This window comes from Stenella coeruleoalba (assembly GCF_951394435.1).
Source record: "Stenella coeruleoalba genome assembly, chromosome: 18".
In the NCBI taxonomy this organism is placed as follows: domain Eukaryota; kingdom Metazoa; phylum Chordata; class Mammalia; order Artiodactyla; family Delphinidae; genus Stenella; species Stenella coeruleoalba.
The window spans coordinates 8689025-8705270 of record NC_137164.1 but is presented as its reverse complement, the minus strand read 5'-3'; the positions used below and the strand labels follow the sequence as shown (position 1 = coordinate 8705270).

General features: G+C 33.6%; 1 protein-coding gene across 2 annotated transcripts in view; it reads right to left on the bottom strand.

The window, feature by feature from the left end:
- The window catches only part of BRCA2 (BRCA2 DNA repair associated), a 53975-nt gene that overhangs the window by 32201 nt on the left and 5528 nt on the right, over positions 1–16246 (bottom strand). For both annotated transcript variants that reach the window (XM_079903289.1, XM_079903290.1), the window contains exons 4-11: positions 12692–12800; positions 11997–12046; positions 11864–11904; positions 11543–11654; positions 10710–10759; positions 10335–10446; positions 8361–9476; positions 1948–6921 (exon numbers count right to left, since the gene is read on the bottom strand). In XM_079903289.1, coding sequence (XP_079759415.1) covers positions 1948–6921; positions 8361–9476; positions 10335–10446; positions 10710–10759; positions 11543–11654; positions 11864–11904; positions 11997–12046; positions 12692–12800 — 6564 coding nt within the window. The remainder of the gene's footprint in view (positions 1–1947; positions 6922–8360; positions 9477–10334; positions 10447–10709; positions 10760–11542; positions 11655–11863; positions 11905–11996; positions 12047–12691; positions 12801–16246) is intronic.

Here is a 16246-nt window from a genome sequence, read left to right as displayed (position 1 = left end):
GCTAACTAGTGAAAATTCTATTTTGAAGGAGAAAATTAATTTTTCAACATCAATTTAATTTCTATTATTTTTTGACCATTTAAAATACCACTATTTAATAGGGTCCAGGGATAAACAGGTGTTACCAGATATCACACATAAGCTATTTTTTAATAAGCTGCCACTTAGTAACCCTAGGTTTACTGGCAATAAGGACAAACAAAATTTCTTCAAGTAAACTTTTTTTTTTTTTTGCATTACACTCAAGAAGGAATTTATGATATAGGTCCTTGAATTAGAGTCAGTGAGTAGGAAAAAAGATTTTAAATTACCAAAATTACATCCAAGTATTACCAAAAGTAATATGTACTTCTTTTTTATTTATTTATTTATTTTTTGCGATACACGGGCCTCTCACTGTTGTGGCCTCTCCCATTGCGGAGCACAGGCTCCAGACGCCCAGCCGCTCTGCGGCATGTGGGATCCTCCCGGACCGGGGCACGAACCTGTGTCCCTTGCATCAGCAAGTGGACTCTCAACCACTGTGCCACCAGGGAAGCCAATATGTACTTCTTATTTAAAAACTCTACAAAGGCTGAGAGTAAACTTAAACCATAATTTGTTATGCATTTCCATGTCATCCTGAGATAATGTGTTAACAGATACTTTGCTCTTTGATGCTTTTTTAAAAGTATAAATCAAGTTTTATTGGAAACCTGAATTGCATACAGAGTCAAGGTGGAGATAAACCACAAAGCCACAGGCTATTAGGAATTGACGTTTTATTAAAGAAAGCAAACTTGAAGGATTTAATAAATAAAAATGTCCATGCAAGTCTTTATCAAGTGTTAGATTATAAAGTGACTTAATTGCTTGACACGAACCTGTACTATTCAAGTAACCAGAAGCTGATTAAACTATATATATTGATATCTAACAGAAGTGAGGGAAATGAAACAGTGATGTTGTTGAGAACATTTAGTAGAAGTCTGAGTTGTTTTTATTCCTAAGCATAAGGCCAACCCACTTTAGTACACACATGAACAAAATGGGGTCCTATAAATAAAGCCATTATTTTCCATGAAAGAATTATGAATATCGTTAAGCATCTGCACCTCATAATTTTGCACTAGAGAACAGCAACAGTTTAAGGTCAGTATTATAAACTTACTACTTTGCCCATAACATAAACTTGGTAAAGAATGTGACCTGGATAAGACTTGATTAAGCAAGTCTGTATCCACCAGGATGACTTAAGGGCAAAATGCACCAAGTGGAAGAATGAACTCACTGGCTTCAGTGTCTTTCTCCGTAATGTGAAGGGACTGGACAAGAAAAGTTGTGGTAACTCAACTACTCTACCAGTCTAGAGTTTTTAAACAGTAGCTAGGTATTTAAGATCATCCACTTAAAAGTTGGAGAGTTAGTTTTTATTTACTTTAATTGTAACTAATCAACAGATTCAATTATTTAAGATTACTCCTAGACAGAGATACTAACAGAAAAAAAAAAATCAAACATCCAATTAACCTAATAATTGAACTAAGTTGTTATACTACATTTAAAAGAGAAATTAGAACATACTCCAAATGGCATTAAGACCAGAATACTATTTGCTAATGGTAACTGATTTTAGAACACTTCCTGGATGAAAAAAAAAAAAAAAGCTAAGCAACACCTATAATTAGAAACTAACTTTTAAAGTTCTTAAGACCCAGAGTCTGAACCTCTGCGCTCTCTCTCCCTCTCTATGTATATGTATGTAAACAGGACTCAGCCAATGACTTCTTGGTACACAGACTCAGTGATATCACGAGTGAAATCGCATTCTCCCAAACTACACATAAAAGTCTGAAAAAATATATTCAGTGTATAATATCCTAATTGCTACAACCTAGCATATCAGAATTATTACGGATTTAATTTAAAAAGTGATTGGGAAACCAACAGGAAATAACAGACACTTACCAACTGTGACAAGTGCATCTCCTCTTCTTTTTCCAATTCCCGAATTTATCAAAACCGTTTCCTTGTTTTTTTGGCATGTAAAATGAGAGTGTTTGGCGTGGCTTAGAAGTTCAGAATCTGTCAGCTCATCATCTTCCATAAAGGCTTTGGCAATCTCTACTGCTTCTGTTTCAAAATACTTTTCTGGATCTTTGGAGTTAGGAGAACAAACTTCTGTATTTGTTTTCATAGGAAAATCAGGAAAAGTTTCAGTTTTCCCAATTTCCATTTTTATATTTTTAGGTAAAGCTTGTTCTTTACCCAAAAGACGAATGTTATCAATGTGTGATACATTGGTTCCTGACATCAACTGTTGTTTGTCTTGCTTAAACTGAGAGAGATATGGAGAAGCTTTAATAGCATGATTATTTTCTGAAGAACCACTTTCAATGTTATAGTTGTTTGATAATTTAAACTCTTCATTATAGGCTTTTCCCGTTTTGGAGCTTACAGAGTGTTCTGAGGTTCTCTTATCAATACAAGAAAGAGTAAGTATCTTTGATAAATCTTGTCTAGATGGAGGCGAATGCTGAAGACTACATTCAGTTCCAATTAAATCAAATTCCTCGAACATTCCTGTAACTTTGCAAAAGGCACTCTCAGAAACTGGAACCTGTTTTCCACTTGCTGTACTAAATCCAGAGAAAGCAGATGATAGTAAATTTTGGGGGGTATGTATCACAGTATTTTCTTCTCTTGCAAACTTGTTTGAATGTTCTTCATTACTTTTAAATGATACTTGGGGAAAGAGTTGCTTACCACTATCTTCTGTCTTAGAAAATACCTGTCTTGCCTTTTGTAAGGCAGCATCTGATACTTGTACAGATTTTCCACTTGCTGTGCTAAAAATCCCACAAACATTTACAGAAGAGACTGACTTGGGACATTTTCCTATGTTAAATTTACACTTATCAGAAGTTTTCAAATTAATATGATAAAGTGGTGTTTTAGAAACTTTCTCCAATCCAGATATACTTTGGTCATGTTGTAAAAGGTGTTCACTTTGAATGTCAGGAAAAACCTCGTGTGAATGCATACTATGTTCTTCACTATCTGGAGAGTTAGGAAAAATAATATCCTCTGAATCACCCAATGCCTTATGAGAATGTGTCACAATTTTTTTTCGGCCAGTGCCTGATTCACTCTCAGTGTTTTGCTTAGTTACCTTCCTGCAGTTGTCTGTAAACCTCTCTCTCACTTTTGTTTCATGAGAAACAAAGGCTATTTTATCACTTGCTATACTGAGTGCAGGTTGCTCTGTCTCAAAATTATTTGAATCAGATATGGCCACTTCAACAGCTGTGTTTGTATTTTTGCATGGTGAAGAGTCTGTGACAAGTTTCTGAACACAACTATCTTTGTCTACAGCTTGTGGGTTTATGTTTGCTTCTCTTACAGTGGATATTATTTCAGAAAAACTAGTGTTTTTTCTATCTTTGACATTCCTCACTACTGACTCAATATCAGAATTATGACTTTTATTTTTTGAGAGATACTCTGACTTATTAAATAACTCATTGGAATGAGAAAAATCAGAATGATATGAATAGCTGTTAGACATGCTGTTACTTAAGGAAGTTGAATCTTGTTTTTCAGAGAGATTTTTGTCATTTTCAGTTATGATACTGTTTGAACTATTTCCACATGAAGGATTTCCTACACAATCTCCAGGATATTCCTTTAAACATATAACCTTGGCAGAATTTATTTTTTCTAGTTGATTATTCAATTCTCCTTCTCTAATCCATTTTTTGGCTTCAAATAGTGAAGCCTGACTCACAGAAATTTTTCTACCACGTCCTGTGTAAAAGGCTAAAGCTGAATTTTCAATGGCTGAACAAGTGGACTGATCTGTATAACAAGTTATAGGACTTTTTCTTGTTTCTTCTTCTATATTTTCATGTACTTTTCTCAGAGAGATACTATTTGATATCTTGAGATTTTCACTTTGTCTGTATAAATGATCACTTAAGAACCTGGGTGGCATGCCTGTCTCCTTAGAAACAAGCCTTTTCTCCTCTAGAGAATACTGCATTTCTTCATGCTTTGGGGCAGTTATTTCAACTGTCTCACATGCTAATTCAAGCCCTTCTTTACATAGCTCTCTGTCCTTTAGCGTCTTTGCCCCTTGATGGCTGAAATTAGTGATTTCACTATTATTTTGCTTTTTTTCATCAAAAAGATTTTTCACTTTGTCCAAAGATTCCTTCGCAATTTTTACTTTTTTCCCACTAGCTGTATGAAAACCCAACATGGCTGGTTCTATGATCTTTTTGATTTCACATTCAGGTCTCTGCTGGAGAGTCAGTACTTGATTTTTAATGCCAACTGGGTCGCCTCCTTTCAATATTTTGTTTTTGACCATATCTGTTTCCTCATGACTTGAAATGTCTATTTTGTTGATATTTATGCCAGAAAGTAATTCAGAATTTGAGGAATCTGAAAAGTTAGTCAGTTCTTCTGCAGATTTTTCATCAAAGAAATTTACAACTTTATTTAAAGACTCTTTAGAGACTCTGATGTTTTTCCCACTTGCAGTCTGAAAGGACAAATCAAAAACATCAAAATCTTTTATATTTTGCCTCATCTTGTTAGTGGCTGACTCTTTTTTATTTGACATATTAACATTAAATGTTTCTTCAGCTTTCACAACTTCCAAACAAGTTAAATCTGACAAACCTTTAATTTGAATGTTTCCCTCCTTCATAAACTGGCTAGATAATTTTAGATGTATGTTTTGTTGATCAATACATGGCAAGCCATTTTCATCTTTACGAATATAAACTGTATCATTTTTACTTGAAGCATTGCCATCAGATTCTAAGTTACAAACAAAACCAGTATATTTGTTATCTTCATTTTCAGTATTTCTCCTGTAGTCTTCAGTATATTCTTTGACAAAAATCCCAGTAGTCATTTCAATGTTATTTTGTAGCGTTAGTTGGCATTCATTATTTTTCTCACTTAAATTTTTATCATTGCTGTAATTTTCTACCTTAAACATCGAAACATCAGAATCATTACACTGACTTGAAGAGAAACTTCCTGGATCTACTTCTGCAGGAGTTTCCTCACTAACATTCTCAATGTCACCGAACAGTTTCATGGCTTTCTGCAATGATTCACTAGAAACATTCAGTTTTGCACCACGAGCAGAATAAAAGCCCCTAAACTCCACTTCGTTTTTATCTGTTAAATAACCAGAAGCACTTTTGTTACAGTTTGTTGTTGAGAAGCAAGCCAACTTTTGCTTACCTCCAACTATACCTTTACATTTCTTGCTGCTACCCACCTGACTGAGAGATGGGGCATTAATTGTGAGATGAAGATCAACATCTTTCCATTCCTCAGAAGTGGTATTCAAGACAGTTATCTGGTTTTCAGGCATTTCAAATGGATTACTCTGTAACATGTGGCTTGGTTTTCTAAACTGTGTAAATTCAAACTGACTTCCTGATTCTTCCAATATAGTAGAAAGTTCTGTAATTTCTGCCTTCTGGCTAGGTGTTAAATTATGGTTTGAGTTAAAGTCTCCCTTTAAAGATAAAACTAGAGGAGTTGTGTGACTATTTCCACTATCAGAAACAACTGCACTACTCTGCACATACCCAGATACAGTATTAACTGACTGTGAATCAAGTTCATGAGGTCTGCTTCCTTTCTTTTGATTTTCTAATGATACGGTATTTACAATTTCAACACAGGCTAAGCTAGTAGGATAATGTTCTTCAATATCTTTGAAGAGCATTTTACTTTTCTTAATGTTGTGTTCAGACAGCTTTATTTCTTTATTAGAAGCTGTTCTGAAGCCACGTCCAAAATTGTGACTTGAAATCGAATCTGAGAGTCCTGCCCATTTGCCCATGCAATCATTATTTCTGTTTGATTTCATATCTATATCCAACGAGACATCTGACTTTGAATCTTGACCTAGAGTCATTTTTGGTGGTTGCTTTACACTATTTCTATTCTTCTCTGCAAGATCACAGACTACATCTGATGAACCAAAATCTTTTGTAATCGACACTTTGGCTGCTTGTCCGTCATCTATGTCTGTACATGCTACTATGGCAGAGTTCTCGGGAACAGCTTCTCTTAAACAACTGAGGTCTGCCTCATGAACTTCCTTAATGTTTCCTAAAACAGGAATATTCCTTTCAGTAGTTGTTTGAAAGACAAAATTATTCTCTTTGTCTGGGAAAAGTTCTTCAGAGTTTGGAGGGACAGTTAGTTTTGAAATTAAAGTAGTTTCTTCTTGGTCTTTTTGGATTACTGTGAGATTTGTATTTTGGTTGAACTGTACCTTCATAGAAGGTGATGCTTCTGTTATGTATTTTTCAGGTGACAACAGCTCAGCTTTTTTAGAATTTTCATTTACAACACATGTTTCTTGATTCTTTTCCATGGAAATACTTTTGGTTAATTCAAAACCAGCTTCACAATTCTCAGATTTTATTTTCTCTGACATTTTATATGATTCTTTTCCTCTAGAAATCACAACTGGATTTGACAGAAGATCCTTGGAGCTACGAGTTAAAATGGTGGTATTATCATGGCCATGTAAAAAGCTTTCCTGGGATTGGAAGAGAATATCATTACATTCCTCTGAATGTGGCAATGCAGGCTGAAATACTGCAGGCAATACTTTTTCCTTTATATCTGAAACTCTCTGGCTTTTTGGATCATCTTCACAGTGCTTTTCCTGCAAGCATGACACATAACCAGTTTCTGTGGTTATAAATGACTGCAGTTTTTCCTTATTAATTTTTGCTTCTTTATAATCAAGGTCCTGAGATATTGTTTTATTATTATTAGAACTGCTTTCATTATTAGAACATTTTCTCATAATTGTCCCAAAAGAGCTGGTTACAGACAAAGCCGGTTCTTCAGAATCATTCTGTAAACAGTTTTTTTTAACAGAAGAATGCAATAAACCTAAGCATAAAGACACAAAGTGACAAGATGAAATTGCAGTTCCATCAATCACATTCACTAAATATTTTCCACTAAGTTAAAAAGGTAGTGTCTAAAACAAGAATTACATGAAAAGCAAGAAGTGAATGTCAGGTTTAAAAGAATTCTAAATATTCTCTATTTTGAATTTATTACATTTCCCAACTAAAGATATATAGGACCTAGGTTTTTTTAATAGTATTTATCAACTCAATTAAAATTAGTAAGTAGTTCAAGAAAGCAGCTAGCTGCCATAAGTAAAACTCAAAGTAATTTTATTGGAAAATAAAATTAGAAAAAATTCTTTGCTAATATTGATGTAATAGGAGTTAGAAAAGCAAGGCAAAGAAAAGGAATTAGAAAACTAACCATTTCCTTTGGTTAATTCAGTCTTTCACATTGAAAAAAAAAAAAAAAAACCCAAAATGAACTTTTTAAAAAAGGTTCTTCACATGAAAGGCCTGAAAGACTTCCCAATGTCAGGCAAATGGGTTAAACTGCTCTGTTTCGTTAATTTTATTGACCCTCTGAATTTCCTACTAACAAGTCAAAATTGTTAATCTCATTTCATTTAATCACTAACCACTACTACATATTAGCTGTTTCATTGGTTTTATCTCTGGTATACACAATATCAAACATTTTTCTCTGGAAATTAACCTAAATCTCAAAGTGTTCTCTACTCCAGTTCCACCAAACCTATTGTTCACTGAGATACTACCACCCACTCAAATCTTCACACAGGGAGATAAAATCACCTGTTTAACATACAATATAGTTACTGGTAAATAAACTGTTGCTCAAATAAAAAATGAGTTTCATTGTGCACATTCCTGACACCCAGAGATATAGTAATAACTCTAAGCAATCTCTAAATATTTAAAAAACTATGTAATAACAACAAAAAAGTCACTATTTTATGACTGCCTTACATTAAACTTAGCTGGCAGTTAGCTTTTTTCTATTTTTTACATGCTTTAAAGAAAATACATATTAAATAGCACAACATATTTATAGAATTGTCCAACTTGCATATAATACTGAAAATTAAAGCAGGAATTAAGTAGCCAAGCTCTTGATGTTTATGAATCACATGCTCTGTCTCAAGAGTTATGATTATATATATACTATGCAAATTAATCCAACAAGTTTGAATGAAATGATTCTGAACATTGGTAATCAAAGGCCTAAACAACAATGCCTGATACTGAATATAAAATACAGATTTAAAAAAAACCCCAAAGCACTACAGAAGAAAAAACTGCAGAATGAAAGCAGAAAGTGTTTTTTAAAAAGGTTGAAGAAAGAGATTCACATATTCAAATAAGAAACTTGTCACCATCCATAAAACTAGACACACTATTCACACACACACACACACACACACACACACACACACATACACACACACACAGAGGTACCTGAATCAACATTTGTAAATGTATGTGGTGCTTCCAAAGGCTTTGCTTCAAATTGGACTGAAGAGTTAGTTAGTTCTGATTCTTGGTCTTTCTGCATTTTCAGTCCTTGATAAGATGTTTCATCACATATAGCATAAATGAACTTTTTTGTTTTCTTTTTCAAACTGGATATCAAACCTGCGTTCTTCAAAGCTACAGAAGTATGTTTGGTGGTGGCTGGCCAGCTGCCATTATCAACTGAACTTGTATGTAAAGAATCCTCTTTCTGTGAGCAAACAGTTTGTACTTCCGATCCACTTTTAGAGGCTTCTGGTTCTTTTTTAAAGTTTGCATCAGTCATATTGCTTGAGAAATCTGCTCTGAAAGTCTTTTCAGGTGATTCTCTTATCCTGAATACAGACTTCTTGATACCCTGAAGTGGAGAAGCTATTAGAGAAGAATCAGATAGTGCTTGCTTTCCCACAACAGTGGAATCTTCACGAGACTCAAGACACTGCCCTTCATCTCTCTTTTTTACCACTGTTTCCTCATTTAATATCTTCACTGTTTTTGATATGCTTGAAATATGCAGCAAAGAATTTTCTAAAGTAATGAAGTTGGTACGTTCTTTCTCTGTACCTATGATGTCTTCTGAATTATTTTGGTCAGAAGAAGAAATATGCAGTAGGGATGTTTTCTCCATCTGGGTTCCATTTAGACCCGAGAGGGTTAGGTGAGACCATTCAGAGGCTGAAGATGGTACAATTTCCCTGGAGATTTTGTCAGTTCCATTCCCAGGGGGCTTCTGATTTATTACATTTGAATCTAATGGATCACTGTCATTTGGCTCCATTTCAGGTACAAACGAATGTTTATTTTCTGTCATTTGTATTTTAGCTTCTTCATATTCATCAGTTTTTGTTTCATTGAAAATATTTTTCCTAGTCTTGCCAGTTTTTATTTTTTGGAGATTTCTTGTTTTATATTTAGAAACACATACTGGAAAACTATCTTCTTCAGAGATATCTGCAACTGTTTCACATACTTCATCTTCTAGGACATATGGCATTGACTTTTCAAAATGGTCTTTGCAGCTATTTACTTTACCAAATGAATCCTCTAACATTTTCTCTAATCCTGTTAAAATATAAAGCAGAAGCATTATTAATAACGTTTTATAACACAACCGTATAATTTATACTATTCTCAAACCTTTTTCATAGAAATAGTATACACTGAATAACATATTTAATAAGCATTTAAAGGGTTGTCCTGAGTACATAAATAATACATAAGTACATAAATAAATAAGCATTTAAAGGGTTGTCCTGAGTACTAGGTATTTTTTGGGTAGGGAGGCACCAACCTTGCCCTGTTCTTCTGGTCAAGACTGATTCCAGTGTATTCAAAGCCTTTTATTCATACTCAATCCCTAATAACCTTTCTTTACCAGCTCTACACAACTGAAACTCACTCAATTTTACTATATATACACAATTTAATATTCTAAGATTTATCAAACTAGAAGTTCCAAATTTTGTGGCCCTACAACCGGCAATAAAGTCTCATTTTATACATACATACACACACACACAGATATACAATCCTATACATTTATACAGATATACACAAATACTAAGAATATGCAATATTCCAATGACCTGATTAGGTAACTTTAGGTATATCTGCAACCATACTTACTTTCTAATTAGAAAATAAGGTTTTCACATTTAGTTAATCATTAAGTCTTAATCTGCATCTCTGTGAGTTTTGAGTTATGGGTTTTCTTTTGTTTTTGTGTCACAACAGCATCTTTGAATAGTATTGTCCTAGTATGATGTTTAAACATTTTCATCTAAATCAAGTTAGTTTCTATTCTCAATACCTTCAGTAATCATGAAAGGAGAAGCAATGTGTTTTCTTTTCAAGAAAAGAGGAGCAATATTTCAATGATGTCAGTTGAAAACAGTAGTTCAATTAAACAGAAGGACTTACCATGAGTTTTAGCTTCTGTTTGATTTTTGTTTTCACTGTCTGGCCCAGAAGGGATAAACGTAATATTTTTCTTCAGACTTTCATCATGGTTAGAAGAATAGCTTTTCGAAATCTGCAAAAGTTATGCTTTTAAATCACTAGTATAAAAACTCTCACTATACATATAGTATATTCAACTTATTCTTAAACAGAGAGACAGCAAAGTTTCATAGTAAGTCAAAGAAAATCACATATAGAAACAGGTTTAGAGACTTCCTCAAAGGCTTAGATAAATCATAAATTAGAGAATGAAAAATGCAAGATAAATAATTTTTCAAGGCATTCTGAAATTATATGCAATTGCAACAGCATAATCAATTTGTCATATTTACTTACAGCAGTACTATCATTAGGAAATACAGTTGCAGATGCTTCTTCATCTCTGACTGTAAGAAAAAAAGTTCAATTTACCTATACTGTATCATATGTCGTACATTAAAGTTCATGTAAAACTTATGTATTTTTTGGTCAGACATCAAAAGAAACATGCACTATTGGATTAAATGACACATTTGAAACAAAATTAATTGATCGAAGTATAGTAATGATAGAAAGGTCAATCAACACAGTGGGTAAGCTGTGCTCACAATTCCTTAGTACCACTGATAAAGTGGTAAGAAACTATGGTTTGCTGATCCTGACTTGAAGGTAATAGTGCCCAAAAGGTAATACTTGAAGGTAATACGGTCCACAAAGGCTTGGAAAATCAGATGAAGCTGTGAGGTCATGACTTAAAAGCAAAAGCTTGTAGACTTTAGTATTTTTTTAGATAACAATATAGTTGAAAGGCATATCATATGTTAAACACTTCTAACTTTTCAACATGCTTTACCTATATTATTTCATCTCAGCAAGAAAAGAAGAAAATTAAATGCCCAGCTAAAGAGGAATCAACATGGAATGTATTTTTCCTAGAATAAAAAAAAAAATCCTGGTTTGTGTATAAATTAATTTGATTCCTCTAAAATATCATTTAATGCACTTGAGATTTATTTCAATCTACACTAAACAGAATAAAATTATTCTGAACTACCAACACACCTATCAAAAACAGTATTATCTAATCTGATTACTATCTAATCATCTTTTCATATTTTTCTTTGGACAGAAGCATTACAGATGATAATTTATCAACATCATCTTATATAATACATATTTGCTAGTATTACCTATGAGCACAGTAGAACTAAGTGTTGGTGGTGTGGCCAAAGAACTTGACCAAGACATATCAGGATCCACCTCGGCTCCTAAACTTTCGGAAATACGTTTTGGTGTCTGACCCTGAAAATAAAGAAAATAGTTTATTTCACAGAAGTGCACTGATAATTAAGAATATTTTTTCATTCACTTATTTTTTTCATTTTTCGTTTACTGAATGCCTATGTGAATCAATCTCAAGTACAGACCTGTAAATCTGAGGGCAAACTTATGACACTGCTGTCAAATTCTCAATTACCACATAGTAAAAATAAACGAGGCAGAATATTTACCTTCATGAGCTTTGGTGTATGAAATAAACTTCCACATATCACTGAGGATAAAACAAGGGACAAAATTACTAAGCTTTATTTTTATTAAAATTTAGAGTATTTGAAAAATAAAAAGCCTTCTTTTTAATCATACCTGACTTTTCTCTTTGTGGTGTTACATGTGTACATCGTAGAATAACAGGACTAAAACAAAACAAAACAAATCCCTCAGATTATTTCAAAAGAGAACAAAAATAGCAAAAAGAAACAAAATACTAATCTTATTAAAAAAAAGGACTCTCAGTCATATCAATTATTAGAATTATACTAGTTTGTAATATTTTTAGATTACTTTTTAAAAAGTAAATAGCTCATGAAGAATTAAGTAACCACTAACTTATGTTTAAAATCCCCATTGAAAGTAATGTATAAAGTACTCACAAATTTTAGATGTTAGGAATTGTATATTTTGAATTTAAAAATTATATAAAGTGACTCTATAACAGCATCATATTATCTCCAAAGAGTCAAGGTACATAAATTATTTTAAACAGGATATTTCAAAGGCATTGCTTTTCATCAATAATATTTTTGTTACTTAAAAATTCCATGGAGACACAGGAAAATAGTGAATTCAATGTTATAAGAAAAACAAAGTAAATGTTTGTAATGTAAAAATTATTGTATTGAAGGACTCAATCTAAAAGGAAATTATTTTAAAATAGAAGATCCTCTACCAGGCTCTACAGCAAAATATTACCATGAAAATTAGATGCATCTGTATATAACAAACATCACATGTAGGAAAATGTTTCATTTAAATATTTTAATATAATGACTTCATCATACCTTTCACTAAGAGAAGAATTTGGAGGTGGGCTGGTAACATCGTTTACTTGATTCATTTTCACCTTCGTCGTGCAACAACTTTTATGTTTACCACTAGCAATGTCCTTTCCTGAAACAGTGCAATAATTCAGTGAGGATGTGTATGTTCTAGATTGTGAAATTTTTATTCTCTGGAAGTATTTAAAAACAGAAAGCCTCATCTACATTGGGAAGGAGAATACATGGGGAATTCAGTCTGAACTGGTTTCTCAGTTTGCTCACTCCTCTCAAAAAGGGATGTCTCAAAGGATGTCTGCCCCCATTCAACAACCATGTGACACATACAACAAGCCCAAGACAGTTTGAGTAATACAATTCAAGACAGAGCTTTAACCACAAGGAGTTCATAGTATAGTAGGGAAAACTGTTTGAAATGTACACAAGTGGAATACAAAATAAATGTGGCATGACTTGTCATTAAGTTACACACAGTACTATGGTATCTTGACAGGTGGGAGTAAAGGAAAAGACATTTACTGAAAACATACCAAAGTACAAAACCTGACCATATGACTCTTCTGCTGAAAACCTCTCAAGATCTTGTTTTCAAGATTGAGTTCAAACTCCATAACAAAACTCCCTAGTAACAAGGCCTTTCACAATCTGATTTAATTTTTACAATGACATTCTTTCACAACCTAATTTTAGCCATGTCCATCCACGTGCATATTCTGCAAGGATGTTCTCTTTCACTCTAGGCCTTTGTACAAACTGTTTCTTTCTACCTCTTTTTATTTCTCTTGACCTAGATTCTCTTTCAGTTTTCCATTTTGAAAGTTCCTCCTCCAGAAATCTTTACTGGTCCCTAAGGTGAGACTGACCGCCCCTCTGATGTGTTCCCCACAGAGTAGTTTATCATACACTGTTCCTGTTTCCCCTATTAGACTGTGTGCTCCTTGAAGTAGAGGACTTGTTTTGTTTATCACTGTATCCTTAGAAACTACAATAATGCCTGATACATTATAGACACTCCACAAATACTGGCTGAATGAATTAGCAATGATAAGAAAAGTGGGTTGTAGACAGTGACACATAATACTTGTGTCTGTTCTTACTGAACAAATCTACTTTCTAAGACAATAATGTTTCTAAAGCTATATGTGGCTCTATCAATTCCAATTTATAGTTTTTCAATATTCCTATTTTCTGTATCACAAATTTGGCATTTGAGGTGCTTACTATTACTCTTAAAAAATTGCTTTTAAAAGTAATTGCTTTATAGCAAGAAACTAACACAACACTGTAAAGCAACTATACTCAATAAAAATTAATAATGAAAAATAACAATAATCGCTTTAACTGTTCCTATAATCTCTAACTTAGAGAAGCTTTGGGGAAAATAAGCTGCATTAGTGTTACTGAAACAAAGCAAAGACCAAGCTGAAAACTATTTGTAGCAGCCTACTCAAACACTGTGTTATATTCTCCTTTCTCAAGAAACAGGCAATACACATAAGCCAAATGTATGTGTAAATTGCAAACCCTTCTTCAACAAGATATCCAATCTCCTTCTCTAAGAGACTTTTAGTTAAAGATACTGAAAAGTAACTAAACCTATTTTGAAATTTCACCTTTTCCCCTTTCTTTGTTTTAAGAAAGATTAAGGATCTTTCTTAAAATAAAGTCCTAATCAGAACAAACAAAAACATGGACTTAAAAAAGAAGGCAAACAATGATACCACTACACACCCGTTAGAATGGTGTATTTAGATTAGAACCTAAAATACAGACAACACCAAATGCTGATGAGGATGTGGAGCGAGAGAAGCTCTCATTCACTGTGGATGGGAATGCAAGATGGTGTGGCCACTTTGGAGGACAGTTTGCAGTTCTTACAAAACTAAACATACTTCTAGGATGAGATCCAGCAATTGTACTCCTAGCTGTTTACCCAAATGAATTGAAAACTCAGGTCCACACAAAATCCTGCACATGAATGTTTATAGCAGCTTTATTCATCATTGCTGAAACTTGGAAGCAACCAAGGTGTCCTTCAATAGGTAAATGGATAAACAAACTGGTACATCCACATAAAAGAGCATTATTCAATGATAAAAAGAAATGAGCTATCAAGCCACGAAAAGACATGGAGGAACCTTACATTGCTAAGTGAAGGAAGCAACTATATGACATTCTGGAAAAGACAAAACTATAGACAGTAAAAAGATCAGTGGTTGCCAGGGGTTTAGGGGGAAGGAAGGAAGGGTGAATAGGTGGAGCACAGGGGATTTTCAGGGCAGTGAAACTATTCTGTATGATGCTGTAATGGTGGGTACATGACATTGCACGTTTGCCAAAATCCACAGAACTGTACAAAGAATGAACCCTAGTGTAAACACAGGACTTTAGTTAATAATAAAGTATTGATATTGGCTCAGCAATAAAAAGAAGTGCAAAAGAATAGAAACTGTAAGAAATGAAAAGTAAATAAATAAATGAACCAGTAAAAATGAAGTTCATACCCCAATAAATATTTCCCAAATAACTTGAGGAGCTCATAAATAAGACGAACGATGGTTAAGATAAACTCATGGAATCTTATGCAAGAGGGAAGACTGCTGAGAAGAAACAGCACACTGCCTCATGGAATTTAATGGATAATTTAAAAATAACATATTAGATGTTAGAACTGAACTAAGTACGTTTAAAAACAGTTTAAGTCCTACTCTTACATTTCAATACTCAATTTAAAGTAAACTTAAAAGCAAAAGGTCTCAAGTCAACAGAATTATTTATGCAACCTTAAAAAAGTTAACTCCTCTGCCGTGAGTCCACAGTGACCTTATTAATTCATTCCTATCCTTCCTTGGTTATAGAAAGACCAATCCCAGCAGGTTACAATTAGACAATAAACCACCAACTCTAGGTATGTCTTTCAAGATTCAGTAGATTCAGTATAAACTGGTTTACAGAGCTTTTCCTGAGCAACTAAGACAGATGGCTGTTACCTTTACTATATCTATAACATCGTACTTTATACATGCTCCTATTATAACATATACCAACCAGTATATTTATATATTTTCTCCCCTACATGACTGAGTTCCAGAGGTCAAAAGCCATCTTATTCATGTTTGTATCCTTAATGCCAAGCAAGCTGCCAGGCAAAAAGCAAGCATGGACTATTTGTTGAATGGATGATTCCCTTTTCTGTGTCCTCTTCTACGTTTCATTTGTTAAATATTCCCTAAGGTTCTATCCTAGGCCTCATCATAATCAATTTTCTCACCATATCTGATGACTTCCTCACTTTCCAAACAGATAGTTGATTCCTATAGCTTTCTCTCCCACCTGTATTCTTTCTTTAGTTTCAGTCTTGTATTCCCAAAAGCTCTCAGGACATCTCCACCTTCACATCCCAATACTTTCTCAAACTGCAATCCAAACCTCAACCTACTTTTTTTCATCCTTTCAAACCTTTTCCCTCTCAAACCTGCTTTTCGCCCAGTGCTTACAATTTCTACGAATGCCACCACTACATTCTTAGTCGTGCCCTACACCTGTGATTTGATCCTT